Source organism: Motacilla alba, chromosome 21, assembly GCF_015832195.1.
Source record: "Motacilla alba alba isolate MOTALB_02 chromosome 21, Motacilla_alba_V1.0_pri, whole genome shotgun sequence".
Classification (NCBI taxonomy): Eukaryota; Metazoa; Chordata; class Aves; order Passeriformes; family Motacillidae; genus Motacilla; species Motacilla alba.
In genome coordinates this window covers 2218851-2235972 of record NC_052036.1, presented here as the reverse complement: position 1 = coordinate 2235972, position 17122 = coordinate 2218851, and the positions used below count along the sequence as shown (strand labels likewise).

Genomic DNA, 17122 nt, shown 5'->3' with positions numbered 1-17122 from the left:
ATCAGGATCTGTGTTATTAATACTTGGGGAGTTTTACCTCAGCAGTGATAAAAAGCCTCACAAAGGAGCACAGGCATGTGGATTTTTGCACGATTAATTTTTGCACAATTATTCTGCAACAGCCAAATAATTCAACCAGAAATGTTTCTTTCCATTATCAGGATCTGTGTTATTGATACTTGGGGAGTTTTACCTCAACAGTGATAAAAACCTCACGAAGGAGCACAGATGTGTTGATCTTTGCCTCTTTAATGATTCTTTCAGTGCTCTCTGGGACATAGAAACTGGTCAGCAGACAACCACATTTACTGGGCACACTGGAGACGTGATGAGTTTGTCCCTTGCCCCCGATGCCCGGTGTTTTGTTTCTGGTGCCTGCGATGCCTCTGCCAAACTGTGGGACGTCAGAGAAGGAATGTGCCGGCAAACCTTCACCGGCCACGAGTCGGACATCAACGCCATCTGTGTATGTGCATTCCCTCAGCCCTTTCTGTTCCTCAGCTCTTCAGCGTTAGCAGTGATCTTATTGCCCAACATCTGGGAGGAATGATGAGGAGGACTCTATCAGAAGGCTAATTAATTACTTTATTATACTATTTTATTCTATATTATCTATACTGAACGTGCCAAGCACTCGACTGCCCAGAATCTCGTGACTGTCAGCCAGCAGTCCTGACACACACACACACTTGGCCCTGATGGGGCAAGGAAACAAAATCCCTTCACTTTGGGTGAACAATCTCCATATTGCATTCTGCTTTAGCACAGCACAGGCACAGCAAATGAGATAAGAATTGATTTGATCTTCTCAGGTTCAGAGAATGTGAATCCCACACAGCATGATGAAGTATTTTCAGGGGTTTTTAAAAGAAGTTTGTAGAGCTGAGAGAATTACCTGAAACTTGGTGTTTCAGGAAACACCAGGAAACTGGGAAAACATGGAAAACTGGGTGTTGGTTCATGAGTTTCTTCACTGGGTTTGCCCATATCCCAGTGTGGGGAGGTGCAGTATTGTATTTGTGGAGTCCCCAGATGAAGGAAGGAGTGATGAATCTGACTCCATGCTCTGAGAAGGTTAATTTATTATTTTAAGATACTATATTATATTAAAAAATTCCTAAACTAACCTATACTAAAGAATACAGAAAGGATAACTTACAAAAGGCTGAAAGATAATAATGAAAACTTGTGACTCCTTCCGGAGCCCTGACACAGCCTGACTGTGATTGGTCATTGAGTCAAAACAATTCACATGAAACCAATGAAACAATCACCTGTTGGATAAACACTCTCCAAACACATTCCAAAGCAGCAAAACAATGAAATAATTATTTTTTTCCTTTTTCTCTGAGGCTCCTCAGCTTCCCAGAAGAAAAATCCTGGGCAAAGAGATTTTTCAGAAAACACGACTGTGACACTGCAGCCTCTAGTTTGCCGTGTTTGTGTGATGCGGAGGGGTTAAATCTGAAACCATTTGTGTTTTTATTCTCCCCCCTGAAGTTCTTCCCCAACGGCAACGCCTTTGCCACGGGCTCGGACGATGCCACGTGCCGGCTCTTCGACCTGCGGGCTGACCAGGAGCTGATGGTTTATTCCCATGACAACATCATCTGTGGCATCACCTCTGTAGCATTTTCCAAGAGTGGCCGCCTGCTCCTAGCTGGGTATGATGACTTCAACTGCAACGTGTGGGACACGCTGAAAGCTGACAGAGCAGGTAAATGGCTTCGAGTGTTGGACATTTTGTTGGAGTCCCCACCCCTGGAGATGTCCAAGGAACATCTGCATGTGGCACTCAGTGCTCTGGGCGGGGTGACAGGGTGGGGACCAGCCACAGGTTGGACTCGATGGCCTTGGTGGCCTTTTCCAGCCTCTGAATGTGTGACTTGAGTCTCAGGCACAGATCTGTCAGCATTTGCTGTCTCAACTTCAGAACTCTCTGAAAACTGCTTTAGGCCGCCCAGTGATGGTGCAAATCCATTGCTCAAGGATGGGTGCTTGAGAACAGGACCATTGCCATTAAAAACAAGGGCTTGGGGTGGAGGGATATTCTTTTTTAGACTTTATGGCTTTGTTTATGCATTAACTATTCAAAGCAATTCAACATTAATGTTGCTCTTTATACACAAGAACTTCTTTCCTGATATTTGTAGCAGTAGTTGTAGAGACAACCAGCAAAACAACAGAGACTGTGGAGTTTATCTTTCCAGGAAACAAACACTAAATTCATGGGCTAAAGATGAAGAGAATTTAACTTCAGGTCTTCAAAATGAAAACTTTTGTTGGAAAAAATGTGTAAATAAGGCCACAAAAGTTTCATTACTCTGATCAGAATAGGAGATGAGAAGAATATTCTGTGTATTGGAATGTTCCAAGGCTGCAGATTGCCAAGCAGATTTGGCACTTGTGATATTAAACACTTCTATATCTTCTGCTGCTGGCACTTCTGTATTAAACACCTTTGTGGTTGTGTGTTCAGTACAAGTATTTAAGACTTTTGGTGCTGATTTTGTTTTACCAAATTGCAGCACTTCCTATTGCTGGTGGGAGAATGAGGAGAGTCCTGTGAGCACTCTAATTCATGTAGAAAGATTAATTTCAAGTCGATCAAGAATATCTTGGCTCAGTGCTGTGGACTGGAAAGCTTGAACATAATTAGGTTTTCTTTTTACCTCCTTGAAACTGTTAAATTAAAGGGGATAGAGGAAAATGTTGTCTCCCTTAATTTTTCTGTTTAGTGTCTCAATTCTTTCTTTTAATGGTGCTATAATTGAATTGTATTAGATCTCCATATTGACAAATGCATTGTATGGAGGAGTCTGTCTTGTGAATGTAGTAAAAGAAAATTGCATGAAAAACGCTTTAGAGTTCATAACAATTCAGTTTAACTTCCGGTTTTAAAAGAAAATTTTTTAGAAATGTAAAAATTTTGTAAAATTTACCTGATATTTATCACTGTGGTGAGGAGCAAAGTCTTTGCAGTGCATGGTTATAGTGACATTGTCACAGTCTTCAGGGCTGTCACTTCACAGCTCACGGGAGACCAGCAAAGGCCACGATATGGGGAATATGCAAGGAAAATTTTGGAGCAATGTATTTACTGAATTATCCCCTTGAGAGCCCCCCCAGCTCTGTCCTGAGTCTGTGCTTGTAAAACCAAAGGCATTTAAAAATTCCAGCTGTGTTTGTTCAGGATTTTTGACTCTAGAGCCTGGCTAATCCAAACGTGCTGTGGTGTAACTTGAACAGGAAATCACCCAAACAAAGCCATTTATTTGTTGGTTTCTCATTTCCAGGTGTCCTTGCTGGTCACGATAACCGTGTCAGTTGCTTAGGTGTGACTGATGATGGCATGGCAGTGGCAACAGGGTCATGGGACAGCTTCCTCAAGATCTGGAACTGAAGAAGGTGAGTACCCAACTCTTTAAAGTGCTTTGGGGTCCAGAATGCTTTTTGCCAGCAGAGCTGTTACTTGGTGCTGATCGTTCAGCGTGGTCTCAAGCTGCAGCGAAATACATGTTGGATATTGGGAAGAAGTTTTTTACAGAAAGGTGATCAAGTTTTTTACAGAAAAGGTGATAAAGTTTTTACAAAAAGGGTGATGAAGTTCTGGAATGGCTGCCCAGGGAGGTGCTGGAGTCCCCATCCCTGGGTGTGTTTAACAAAGCCTGGGTGTGGCACTGGGTGCCAGGGTTGAGCTGAGGGGTTGGGGCTGGGTTGGACTCCATGGTCTTAAAGGTCTCTTCCACCCTGGGGATTCTGAGAATTTGGGGGAATTCTGTGAATTTGGGGGAATTTTGGGAATTCCCAGGAACCAGGGAGGTGGTGGAGTCACCATCCCTGGGTGTGGCACTGGGTGCCAGGGTGGAGCTGAGGGGTTGGGGCTGGGCTGGACTCAATTTTTAAGGTCTCTTCCAACCCAATGATTCTGTGAACTCTGTGAAATCTGTGAGGAGCAAACCCAAGCAGTTGGGGGTTTAGATGACCATTACTTTATTGTATGCACTGACATTTTTCTGGAGGCATATTTTTAATTACTGTACTTTCCTGTGTGGGTTCTTGAATAAATAAATATCCTTGGGGAAGGGGGGGATAATGCCTGCATGTGTCAGAGGTGGGGACAGCAGAGCTTGCCACTTGTTTGCAGTTTCTCAAAGTGCAACTCTCACCAGATGTTTCTGTGTGCCAGAAGAGCAGCGGACTCCAGGACTGGAAGAAGTTTCCAACGGTTGAAAATTAAAAACGATAGCATATCCAATCCAACCATACTAACTCGGACCCCCATCCTCCCCAACTTCAAAGGGCAAGATCTTTTCCGTCTCCTGTTGCTGAAATGAAGAGCACAATTACCTTTCCAAGAAGAATTTCTGTGTTGTAAGCAAAATGAAATTGTGCATTCCTTTTGGGACCATTTTTTTTGTCTTGAGAATTTAAAAAACAAATGAAACACTATCGTAAAAAAGCATGACCAGAAAATAAACTTGAGCATAATTGTGAAACAGTTAGCTTTCACTGTAGTTTCCAAGTTGAAGTTAAGGACTTTATCTCACACACTTGCAAATTTTAAAGTCATGTTTGTAGCAGGATTTTTTTCAAGTTTCCTTTTTAAATACATTTCCTTATGTATTTAATTGAGCAAAACAAGGGAGTCCTAGCCCAGAGCACTGGGGGTTGTTAACGCTGTAAATTTAGTCCCTAATTTTTTTTATTTTTATTTTCTAGTATCACAGATAATTGTTGCACAAAACTTGGCATATATAGGATAATGTTAAGCAGTAAGGTAACCAAGCACATGCTGTAAAAGGTAATGAATGCTTGTTTAAAGAATCCTTTCACCTTTTATGGATTACAAATGCAATCCTTGGTCCCTCCTGCCCCCCCTTTTTCACCACACTGATTTTTTTAATCTGTTTTGGTTTGTCCACTTGGAAGGGCAGTTTATATATCCTAACACTATCCTATGAGTCTCAACAACCAGGAATCTCTGTTTTCAAAAGAGACCTATCCTACACTTGGGTATTGAGTCAATTCTTTGTGTATGAAATGATGTACAAATCAATGTTTTGAAAATAATGATCTTGAACTTTCTAAGTTAAACAGAAAAAAAAAAAACCTTTTTTGATTGTTTGCCATATTGGGTGGGTTTACTCTTAGAATCGCATGCTGTAGAAATGCTAAAAAGTGCATATTGGACTAAGTCCTTAGATGTTTTTTCTTTGAAGAAATAACCTGTTTAAAAACTGTAACCATTGTCGCTGTATTCATTTATTGTTGCTACTCTGTGCATAAATCTATGAAGAACTCCAGTACAAAGCTATGCACGTTTTGGAGTAGCGTGATAAGTCACTTTTTTTTTTTTTAAAGAAAAAAAAAAAGAAGAAACAGCCTGTTCAAACAATCGCTGTCAAAGATTCTGGGGTGTGGGAGGAGGGAACCTAGACCATCTTCTTTATAAATCAGTTCCTCACAGCCAGTTCCTCTTGCAGGATGAGTCCTTTGCATCTGATCAGAGTCATTTTTGTAATGAGCAGGTTTTCCTGGCTTTCTTTTCAAATAAAATGTTAAAAGCAGCAGTGTTTGGACAGCAGATTGTTCTTTCCTATCTTCTCACTGTATCCAGAAATGCTCCTTCCTAGCAGCAGTAGTAGCTTTTCTCCATTTTGTTTTTTCTGCAACATTCTGTACAAAAATGTGCTGTAATTGTGCGTTAGGCCTGGATTTGGCATAAAAGATGAGTTCCCTCTTACTCTCTTTCATGAAACTACTCTGTAGAGCTTTCTCCACGCCCTGTATCCCTCTTCACCTTTTGTATTTAATTTTAAAGTCAGTGTACTTCAAGAAAGCTGGATGCAAGATAGATACTATATTAAAATGTAATGTTATTTAAGATGTAATAAAGCAGTTTGACATGAGTTTGGACTGATCTGTTTTGCAGCTTCTTGTTCAACATGCAGAACATCTTCTGAGTTGTGGAATAAACACACAGGAGGAGGGAATGCTGTCCCCAGAGAGATGCTTTGGTGGTTTTTAAATGGTTAATGGTCAGTTATTGGGCAGAGTATGCACTTAACTCCAAATTAAATGAGCCAGTATGGTTCATGAGGTGCACATCACAAAAATGCTTTGTGCTGTAGGAGTGTGGAGCTCCTGAAGTGGGGAAAACAAAGCAAAATGCTGAGTAACTTCTTCTAAAACTTTTGTGTCCTTTAATAGGAAAAGAATTGAGTGGAACACGTGTTCCTGCCACGTGAGGATCTGGCCACAGCAGCTCTGTTGGCACTCTTAGATTGACAGGGTAAGAAGTCATTTTCATGCTCAGTAAGAACAAAGTCTCCATGAGGCAGAATTTTATCTAAAAAAAAAAAAAAAATTTAAATTGTTATATACCCTGAGAAGCAGATTTGTGAAATGAGGTGTTAAAAAGAGTTGGTTCAACAGTTTGGTATTGGTTGACTTGAGGGTTTTGTTGTTTTAGTGGGTAAAGTCCCACCTCTTGTTCTGACCTAAACAAAAATGGATTTTCCCTCATTTCACATCAACCAAGAGAAATTCCAAAGCCGTGGCTTGGTCTCACACCAAACATGGAAATTCTCAGCCTCAATGGAGAGGCATTTAAAAGGTGGAGTATGGAAAATGTGATGGTGACATTACCTAACTGTGAGCCCTGGGGTTTTGGGCTGCACAAGACTGGTAAGTAGCTCATGGTTAGAAATTTTGGGAATTCACATTGAGTGGTTTCCAATTCCAAATGCTGTAGCTGTGGGGTTTCCACTCACGTGGAATATTTTTATTCCGAAGGATGTTTGATATGTGACTCTGTCTGGTCTGCAATAAAATCAATGATCTGTCTTACCTTCCTTAATCCATGTGTTAAATCTGTGCCCTGCCTGTGCTGGCAATAAAACACCTGCCAGGACAGTGACTTGTGTCTGGAGGCTGGTGTGCAGCCCTTTGGGGTTTATTTGAAATGCAAACAGTTGCAGTTGCCTCTCACTACTCTTACTTTCATGTTAAATATGATTTTTCCTTTGATTTAAGCATCTGTCATTGTGTGTTTGGTTATTCAGAGAGCTCCTACTGCAGAAAAATGGGTGTGCAAAGGGAGCAGCTCTGAACTCTTGAGTCTGGGCCAAAACTTTGAGTTTTGAATGCCTTTAATTCTTTAATTTTGGGATATACCCAAATCAAAATTATTTACGTCATCTTACCTACAAGCTCCTCCTGTGGGCTTTGGAAAGATTCTGAGTTGGAGATAATTGTGGGATGTGGCTCCAGAGAGCAGCTTCCCCCAGCTGCTGCTGAATTTCTGGTGCTAATTTCATATTTCTGGTTCAGATTCCACCACCTGAGAACACAAAATCTGTGAGAATGGGGTTGGAATCCTCTCGTGGAGTTTCAAGGAAGGGGTGAAGGAAGACAGAACGGATTTCTCAGTCCCAAGAGCTTCAGTTAAGACCTTTAGCATATTCTGTGCCCCTCAAGGCCTTTAATTTCTTCATGAATTAAATAAAAGATCTGAAGTTCTACAACCAGCAGAAAAAAAAAATTGGAGTTGGGCATTCTACCTTTTGACCATGAAGTTCCCTGGAGTGTTTTAAATCAGCTGTGAAACACACTTCAAATGGCTGATTGAATCATGCCCTATAGGAGCTAAAAATAGGATCATCTGGTTTCTGGGAAGTGGCAGAGTAAATAAAGAATAATAAAACCTGTCACCCGTGCTGAGCTCGGTGTGCCTGGGTCTGCAGCCAGGCAGGATCCTGTGTGCTTTGGTGATTAACACTTCTTAGTGTAGGTGTAAGCATGAATTCAGATTGGAGGGGAAAGAAGAAAAGAAGTGGCTGATGAACAAGTTCTAACAGCAGCTGGCTATTTTTGCATGGTGCTGTTCTCTTTTCCTTCTCTTCATGCAATTTCTGAGTCTGCCTCTGCTTTAACCATCAGGCTGCTCAGTCATGAGTTGGTCTTTTTCCATTGCATTCCAACGTGTAAGAATCCTCCTGAAGCACGAGGAAAGTTGAGTTTGTTCTGTTTCAGGGCTGTGTGAGCAAAATGAAACCCTAGATTTCAGTTCCCTGTCGGAACGAGGATGCCTGGTGCATTCCCTGTCCCTCCTGCTGGGAATGGCCCTGGCACATGGCAGGTCCCAGAGGTGGCAGCAGCCATCTGCTGTCCTGCCTCCCTCACATGTGCTCAGTGATTTCAACATCATTGCTTTGCTCCATTTCACCTGATGGCTTCCAAAATTCCTGCTCTGCCTGCTCTCTTTGCCCGAGCGCTCCTGGGGGCTGTCCTGTCCTCAGAGCCCTTCTGGTGGGAATTCCTCATCCCCCCTGGGGCTGGGACAAGGAGGGCTTTGAGCCCGGCCTGCCTGGCTGCTGATCCAGCCTAAGCTGCCCAGGTTAAAGCCTCTCTGCAGGAAATGCTGCTGGGACAGCCCTCGGCTGCCATTTCCTGGCAGGACATGGGACATGACTGGCACATTCCTGGCACGTTCCTGGCCCGGCCACAGTTGGAGCTGGACTCTGCCTGCTCATTCTGTAACCTGGTGGTGCAGAAAAGGGAAGAATTTCTTCCTGTGGCACTCACTCTGGGTTAAATCAATTCAGTGGAAGCAGGAAAGCTTCAAATATTGATCAGTTTTGAGGTGCCAGATCAGGAGTTGCTGTTTCTTTTTGGTAATCGGGGCCTATTCAGAGTAAGTTCATTAAAGGAAAGCCAAATGGAATCATTCTGAGGCTGCTCAGCTTCTCATATCAATACTAAAAAGTATTAAAATACAATGTATGAGGAGTATTTTTAAATAAGGAACAGTAACTGCATTGGTAAAATTATCCAGTATTTCACTTAGCTGGGAAAAACAAGCTATAGAAATGTGAATAAAAACTGAGTGAACTTCTCATTTAGAGAGCTGGCTGCTCCAAACTCACCCTTTAGGAATACAGGCCCTGCTCAATACTCATTCAAGTAATTCCTGGCTTAACCCGAGACAATTTTGTCATAAAATAGAACAAAGAGAATCTTCCTGCTTTAATTATTCATAAGCCATTTGCTCTGGCTGAGTGCAGTGAGACGTGATTGACCCTGAGAGGGAATCGTCTGGGGGACTGGAAGTGCAAAATGAAAAGTTTATTTGATGTAACAGATTTTTTAAACGGCAAATAGATAAGGGAGGGGAAAGTCTGTTTAAAAGGGTGGGGAAGAAGAAGAAAAAAAAAAAAAAAAAGATGGGAAAATGCTGAGTTCCCAGGAATGTTGTGTGGCAGCACAGACAGTGCAGCTCCATCTGCTGGTGCAGAGCCCGTGGCATGGGCAGTGCAGCAGAATCGTGTGTGACAGAGCAGCCTGGGCTGCGTTTGGCTGCAGCTCGCGTTCCTGCCCGTGGAACCCCTCCTCCCTGTGTCTCCAGGGTCCACTGAACGTGTGCAGATTTTTCCATAAGGCCTTACAAACAAAACAAGCTTTTCCCAGTGTTTACTTTTGGAGGGATTTTTCTTTCCCAGTGTTTTATGTAAAGAAACCTCAGCTGGTGAAGATGGAGAGGTTAAAAATGAGCCGGAGTTAACTGGAGCAGGGGCTCTTGGACAACTTTAAAAACGAGTCTTATCTAGAAAGGATTCCCTGCATTTCTCTCCAGCCCCTCTCCCCAGTATTCCTGAACTCCCTCACATTTTTTGCCATGCTCTGTCACAGCCCTGATGAGAATCCCTGCTCTTTTCAGCCTCCCTCCTCCGCTTTAGGTAGGAATGAGGATCTAGAGTCAAAATAATGGAGATCTTTGGATTGGCAGGGTGCTCTTGCTGATCTGGTGCCCTGTGCTGTGGCAGGGAAGTCCCTCTGCAGTGGAAATTTGGATTTTGCTGCCACGCACACTCCTGTTGCACCTGAGACAACCATCACATACACTCCAAACCCTCATTTATAAAAGCAAACACATTTTAATATGTAGAATTGTAATATTTAGGGGTTTTTCTCTCTTTTGCACAATCAGGGTTGCTGTTGAGTGAGGAGCAGTAGGCAGCAGCAGCAGCAGCTCCTTTCCTACCCTGGCGGGTGCTTGGCAGGGTGAGTCATCCTGGAAAACACGTAACTGCATATATTTATCTCAACTTCCATTGATTTTTCACCAGAGTTCCTTATCTTTGCTTTATTGATTTGCTTCCTGGGATATTCTAAGCAAAACTGAAAGAAGGTGCAATGGGAATAATCAAGTCTGATCTGATCCTTGGCTCCCTGGAGCTGCTGCTCAGTCCAATGGGAAGAAGCAGACAGGGTTTGGAGTGAATGGGAGACAACATCTGACACTTAAAATTACTCAAGATTTGGAACTCTGAGTTATTTTGCTCTGTGTTCTCTTCCACACAGCAGGTGCTCAGAATTCCCTGTCGGTACCTGAGGGACCTTGGGAAGCCAAAGTTCATTCCCCCCCTCTCCTGCCAAAAGGAAAATAAAAGTTACAATGGATGGTGTTAGCTGGAGTTGAAGGCATCTCCTCCTGGAATCACTGAAAATTCAGCCTCACACTGATCTGTGGCTTTCATGTGTTTAGGAATTTAACAATTCCACCCTGAAAGCAGGTGAGGAGAGGAGTAGTGAGACATTGAGCTCTGAAGAGCACCAGTTCCATCTCCCCCTGGTCCCTGCAGGTTTTTTCAGAGCCCAGGAGCTGCTGGGCTGCTAAAAGAGCTGCTCTGCTTTGCCTGCTGGGGATCTGAGCCTTGAATGAACAATAAGGATTCAGGGAGTGACAGCTCCGGGAGTGATGGACACCAGTTTGCACTAATGAGAGATCTGGGAGCTTTGCCAAGCATGACTGCATCACTTAATTGAACAATTCTATATTTCATCTGCCTCTTGCATCAGTGCTTAACCCACTGCGTGCTGAAATCTTGGCAAATCTTGGCCCAGGTGGCAGAGCTGCCCAGGGAATGAGCTCTGAGCGAGCTCTTGAGGAAATCCAGAGAGCTGAGAACATTCAGCGTGGAGAAAAAGGAGTGAGGTTCATTGGCCAGGCTGCTGTCTGCCAGTGGCAGCTCTAAAACGTGATGCTGGAATTGAAGAAGGATCCTTTGGAGCTGTTCTCTCTCCCTCCCTCCTCCCAAGGCTTATTTCAATCAAGTGATAGCATCAGCCTTGGTGGCAGGAAATGGAGCAATTACAGATAGACCTCAAGGAAGAGCTTATCACAACTGAAGGTTAAACTTTCATAAGCAAAAGGATCACTCCTGTCCTTTGAAGCCTGTCACTGTTCTCTCCACCAAGAGTAACTCGACCAGAAATACCAGATGGGAGCCAGGCAGCCTTGACCTCACTCTGATCTGAAAGTGAAAGTCCCTCATCGAGTTGTAGAGCTTGAATTAACAGGGCTAATTTATCTCGCTGCACTTAAAAAAAAAAAAAAAAAAAGAAAAGAAAGAAAGAAAAAAGAAATCCAAGCTCTTGGGCCTGCTTTATGGTGTGTCAGCTGCATTCACCCTTAGAGTCCAAATTACCCTGTCAGGCCTTGGCACTTGAACCAGCCCCATCAATTAAAATCTGGTGCACTCTGGATGGGAAACAGGCAGTTAAGGTTGGTGGTACCTCTGCCAAGAGCTCCAAAACCCTGCTGTCCTCCTGTTGGTTCTGAATAGTTGAACATTTATTTACCATTTCTAGAGCCTCGCTGGTTGTATTTGGAATGGGAAACAGCAGCATTGGCAGTATTTGCTTTTGCAGGGAGAAGTTTGCAAAGGAGCCTCTTCACCTCAACCATTTCCTTATTTTTTTCAAGAAATCCAGTGATTGTTAAAGCTGTGTGTGCCCACGTGAACCATTTGATAAAGCAGTGCCTCCATGTCTGTCATCTGAAAAGGCAAAACCTCCCAAAGGATTTCATCCCTCTCCTGTAACTGTGGTACCTTTGGGTGTGAGCCAGAGACAGCACAAATATTCTGAATTTTACACTTTATTCTAATTAGATCCTCTCAGGGGCTCTGTCTGGCTGAGTTTTCATGGGACATCCTCTGCAGTTTCAGCTCAGGGATTTCTGAGGCAGCTCCTCCTCCTCAGTGCTGCTTTCTGGGGGTGGTTGAGAGGATTTAATCCCATGCTGTGTGGACACCCAGCCCTGTTGAGGGAGAGCAGACCATAAAATAATTGAAAAAAAAAAAACGGGCAACTGCATCACATGGGAAAGCACCTTGGATCTTCCCCTTTCTCCCTCCTATCCCATGTCCCAAAATCAGCAACTTCCAGCATTAATCCAGAGCTCTTTAGGGTCCAGTGGTGGAACAGTGGTGCTGAGTTTAATTTGGATGCCACCCTCGCAGGAGGGCTCAAATCCAGCCTGGGGATCCTGAGCAGAGCCCGTGCATTGAGCACCAACTCACAGCAATTATGCAGAAAAAATATTTTAAAATATTATAATATAAAATGTTATTAAAGACATAGAAAAATATAGAAAATATTATAAAAATATTATTTAGAAAAAAATTAATTTTTTGCATGAGTGGTCAGGTGCTGGAACATCAAACTCTGCTTTTCCTGGGCTTTTATGACATTTGGGGGCTGGCTTCCAGCCTCTAGTCATACCTGATTAACCATCAGCTTCATTACATCAAAATAATCTCATTTTTGATCACTTACATTGAAATTTTGGGTTCAGTGGGATGTTTGACAGCTTGTCCTTGAATTTCCTGATTTTATAGAAGGAACCAAAAATGAGGTGTAGGGAATAAGACCCTAAAGTTCATCAGAAGCTTTTTAGCTGTGGACTTTGCCCCGTGCTGGGACGTTTTTATTGACACAGAACAGATGCTGCTCATCGATAACCAATCAATAACTGGAATAACCAATCAATAACAGGGATTTGACTCCTTTGGCAAGATATCATCCCATGAGGAGCGGGGAAACCGCACCAAATTGATGGAGAATGGGACAAAATTCTCCTTTTTTTTTTTTTTTTCTGGAAAACGTGGCCGTGCGAGAGAACCGGGATGCGGCTGCTGCTGCCACCTGGTGCTGGAGCCCAGTTCGGCCGGGGAGCTGGGACCGGTGATGCACGAGGGAAATTCAGGGTCTTTCTCGACATCCAGGCTTGGCCCAAGGGCAAATGAGCCGCCAAAATACAGGCTGGGAAAATATAGGAGAAATGCTGAATATATAAATATATATAATATAGGAATAAATATATATAATATAGGAATATGTGGAATATATGGAATATATGGAATATATGGAATATATGGAATATATGGAATCTATGGCACTGGTTCCAGTGGATTTGGGGGGTGTGGAGTATCTTAAAGCCCACGCACAGTGAGCAAACACCACAATTCCCCCAATAAATTATTTAGAGCAGCAAAGATGCCCCCCAGAGCACGTCGTGTGTCAGTGGTCTGGGGATGGACGGCTGCTCTCGTCAGGGAGGAGTTGCAGACAATATTTCTGTAAAACCTGCAGAGCACCCCCTGCCACATCCTTCTGGCCCTCTCAGGTTTCACGGGGTGAAATGGGAATTTTCTGCTTTCATTTATACACATGAAGGCCCATGAGGAGGAATTATTCTTCTGTACTAATCAATCTTGACAGCCAATGTGTAAAGGAGTCTCAAACCCAATTTTTTTTTGTGTGTCTTCCAAACAGATCTAAAAATGTCCTGCAGGGGATGAAAGACAGAGCTGAGCTGGCCTGGCTGTGCTCTCGCCGAGGTGATGGAGCAGCGCTTCTCAGCTCAGGGGAAAAGTTCATCTTTGGTGTTTAAAACCTTCTGAGCTTGATTAAAACCTTCGGAGCTTAATTAAAAGGCTGGGGGAAGAGCTTTGCCCGCTGCAGGAGCAGCAGAGGGCACTGCTGCCGTTCTGACAGCAGCTCTGCTCTGCTTTGCAGCGTTTCAGAGAAACTCCGACAGCCTCGGTGGGAAAGGGGCATCGAGTCCAAGCCCTGGCCCTGCACAGGACACCCCAAAAAGTGCCCAGCTCTGTGTGGGGTTTGGAGCTGGGTTTAGGTGTGTCATGAGCAGCAGCTGCCCCTCCTGTCCCACGCTCAGGGTGTCCCTGCCCTGGGGACAGAGGGGTGACAGGGTGACATGACCTGTGTGTGCCACGGCTTGAGCATCTCTGCCCGGCCCTGAGGGGGGACTGCAGCAGGACATGGCAGGGGTAGAACCCAGCCTGAGGGATGTGTGACCTCCTCAGGGATCCCCCAAATGTGTGTGACCTCCTCAGGGATCCCCCAGTCCCATGGGGTGACTGCAGCAGGACATGGCAGGGCTAAAACCCAGCCTGAGGAATGTGTGTCCTCCTCAGGGGTCCCCCAAATGTGTGACCTCGTCATGGATCCCCCAGTCTGGCAGCAGGACAGGGCTAAAACCCAGCCTGAGGGATGTGTGACATCCTCAGGGTTCCCCCAGTCCTGGGGTGACTGCAGCAGGACATGGCAGGGCTAAAACCCAGCCTGAGGAATGTGTGACCTCCTCAAGGATCCCCCAAAGGTGTGAGGGATCCCTCCCTCAGGGATCTCCCAGTCCTGCAGCAGGATATGACAGGGCTAAAACCCAACCTGAGGAATGTGTGACATCCTCAAGGATCCCCCAGTCCTGGGGTGACTGCAGCAGGACATGACAGGGCTAAAACCCAGCCTGAGGGATGTGTGACATCCTCAGGGCTCCCCCAATCCTGTGGGTGACTGCAGCAGGACATGACAGGGCTAAAACCCAGCCTGAGGGATGTGTGACCTCCTCAAGGATCCCCCAGTCCTGGGGTGACTGCAGCAGGACATGACAGGGGTAAAACCCAGCCTGAGGGATGTGTGACATCCTCAGGGATCCCCCAGTTGTGTTTTCCTGTGGCTGGGAGTTGCTCAAGAGTGGGTTTGTAAGCCTGACCTTGCTGACCTGCTTGCTTTCACAACAGGTGATGCTCAGGGACGCAGCAGGAAGGACAGACAGGATTCAGGATCAGCCTGGGTGCCTGGGAATCTGTGCTGGTGAGTGGGGAGCACTGGGAATGACGGAAGGTTTTGTTCTCCAGCAGGACAGGGAGAAACTGGAAATGGCAGGAAAGGAAAAGGTACCTGCTGGGTTCAGAAAAAGCACAAATTTTAAGGAAGAGGTAGTTCAGAAAGGGGAATGAGGTGGAGGCAGGTCTGCTGGGAGAGGGCAATGTGCACAGGTGTTATTTTGGATGATTCTTGGGTGATTTTTTGCAGTTTTTACAAATACCTGCCTGGCCACAGAGTAAGGAACATCCTCTGTGGATGCAGAGGGAAGGTAAACGGGTGTCTGAGCGTAACCATGAGAACAAACCAGCCCCACCAGAACACACTGGTGCTTTTCTTTCTGGTACTTTTTCTACTAAAATGTTTTGGGGAAACGAGAGGCTTCACTGGGGGCCACAGTTACTCTCAGCCTTCTGTCTGAGGCAGCAGGACCAGTAATTTTACCCAGGCTATTGTAGATGCAGGTGCAGAGCTCCTGAGTGTGTCATTCTTTCATCTGAAAAATTACCCTGCTCTTTTCTATGAAGAAAAAGGATCATTTAACTACAGTGCAGGATGTTCTTTTAATATGGGATATCGGGGAGGTGTATTTCCTTTTGTGCACAGGCAAAGGATATCTGCATCACCTTTCTGAGAATTAGAACAAAGGGGGTGAACGGGAAGGTTTTCAAATGCATCTGTGATCTGAGCATCTGCGAAATACAAGGGAGTTGAATACATGAAAAGAAGAAGTTAATAATGCTGGGCTGTAGAGAATTCTGATGCAAATGAAGCAGAAGTTGGCAGAGACCAGTCTCTTTTCATTTCTGTTTTTGACAGTCACAAGAGTGTGATGTAAGGCTCATATTCAGAACTAATCCTACCTTGTGCTGAAGCTTCTGGATTCCAGACTGATTTCCTCTGCATTTGTGTTGTTCTGATTATATCAACTGGATGCTTCTGTTTTTAGAATTAGATTTAATTTTGCCCTTTGCAGAGACTTTTTCCAAGCATTAGTTTTGTCTCTTCAAGTCCACATTGTGTTAGCACTGGCCTTAGTTTGACTCTCCTCTTAGTGAAAAGCTCCATCTGATCCTCATCAGCAAATTGGATTCAGGCACTTACTTTTGAAGGTCTTCCATCGAGATTTCATGTTTCTCAACAAGAAAACTAAAAAAATTTTTAAGAAGTGTCCTGGTGATATCAAGTCACTGGTCAGAATTCTCTCTTGTGCCATCAAATAACTCCCAGGGCAGCACAAACCTGAAGGTCAAAGGAATAAAGAGCCTCAATTACAAGAGGATGAGCAACCTTTTTAATCCCTGGAGTGTTTAGTGGGGGGTTTAACCAGAGTTTAAGACAAGGGTGGAGTGTTTGATAAGCCAACAACTGCAGTGGAGCAGAGCCACACAGTGAGGTGACGGCAGTGACTTTGCTAATTGGGGACAACAAAGCTCTCAAACTTAAAACTGCGGAGTCTTAGGGCTGCAAGGAAACGTTTGGTAATGACCAAGCTGCAAATTGGCTCCCTGGAGGCTCTGAGAGCAGAAATTGGTCTTAACTCCTGGTGAACTAACAAGGATCAGCCTCCCTGCAGGATGGATGTGTTTGCAGTGCTCCGAGGATTCTGGTGCCTGCTGAGCCAGCTGCTCTGGGTGAGGTTTTGCTGTGGCAGCCTAGCAAAAAAAGATTGAGCCCCCCACTATCTTTATTCCCCTTGGAACAGGAACATGGTATTTCACACCTGTACAGAGCCTGCAGTGATAATTCTTTCCCTTGCCAGCAACAAAAACAGGGGTTGGCCATTTTACTTTTCCTGTCACCTGTTTGAGCTTGTGCCTGTTGTTATTTCAGCCCATTCCACAGCTGCCAGGGCCTGGGCACACATGATAACAAAGAGGAATCCATCTCCCTCTTGCTGTCACTCCTCAGGCTGTTTTCAAAGCCTGGGCAGTTATGAAAGCTGGTGACCCAACTTCCTCCCTTCTCACAGCAGGGTGTTTATCTTGCTCACTCGACTTGGGTGACTTCTGGCATGGAAAGGCCCCAGAACAACCAGTCCCACCACTATCAAGGCCCAGCTGGAGCTCGAGTGGCAGTTTCAGTATCTTTGAGCAGTTTGTGATGGTGTTGGGTGTTGGATTAAGCCTTTTTCTGACCCAGAGAT

At 44.6% G+C, this 17122-nt stretch overlaps 1 protein-coding gene across 8 annotated transcripts in view; it reads left to right on the top strand.

The window, feature by feature from the left end:
- GNB1 (G protein subunit beta 1) overlaps positions 1-5912 on the top strand; it is a 37221-nt gene extending 31309 nt beyond the window's left edge. For 5 of the 8 annotated variants that reach the window (XM_038159512.1, XM_038159510.1, XM_038159513.1 and 2 more), the window contains 4 exons: positions 265-466; positions 1501-1717; positions 3297-3408; positions 4173-5912. In XM_038159512.1, coding sequence (XP_038015440.1) covers positions 265-466; positions 1501-1717; positions 3297-3403 — 526 coding nt within the window. In that variant the 3' untranslated portion in view covers positions 3404-3408; positions 4173-5912. Of the gene's footprint in view, positions 1-264; positions 467-1500; positions 1718-3296; positions 3409-4147 lie in introns of all 8 variants that reach the window. The other 3 variants (XM_038159517.1, XM_038159516.1, XM_038159511.1) reach the window with 3 other exon arrangements.
- The last annotated feature ends 11210 nt before the right edge of the window (positions 5913-17122 follow it).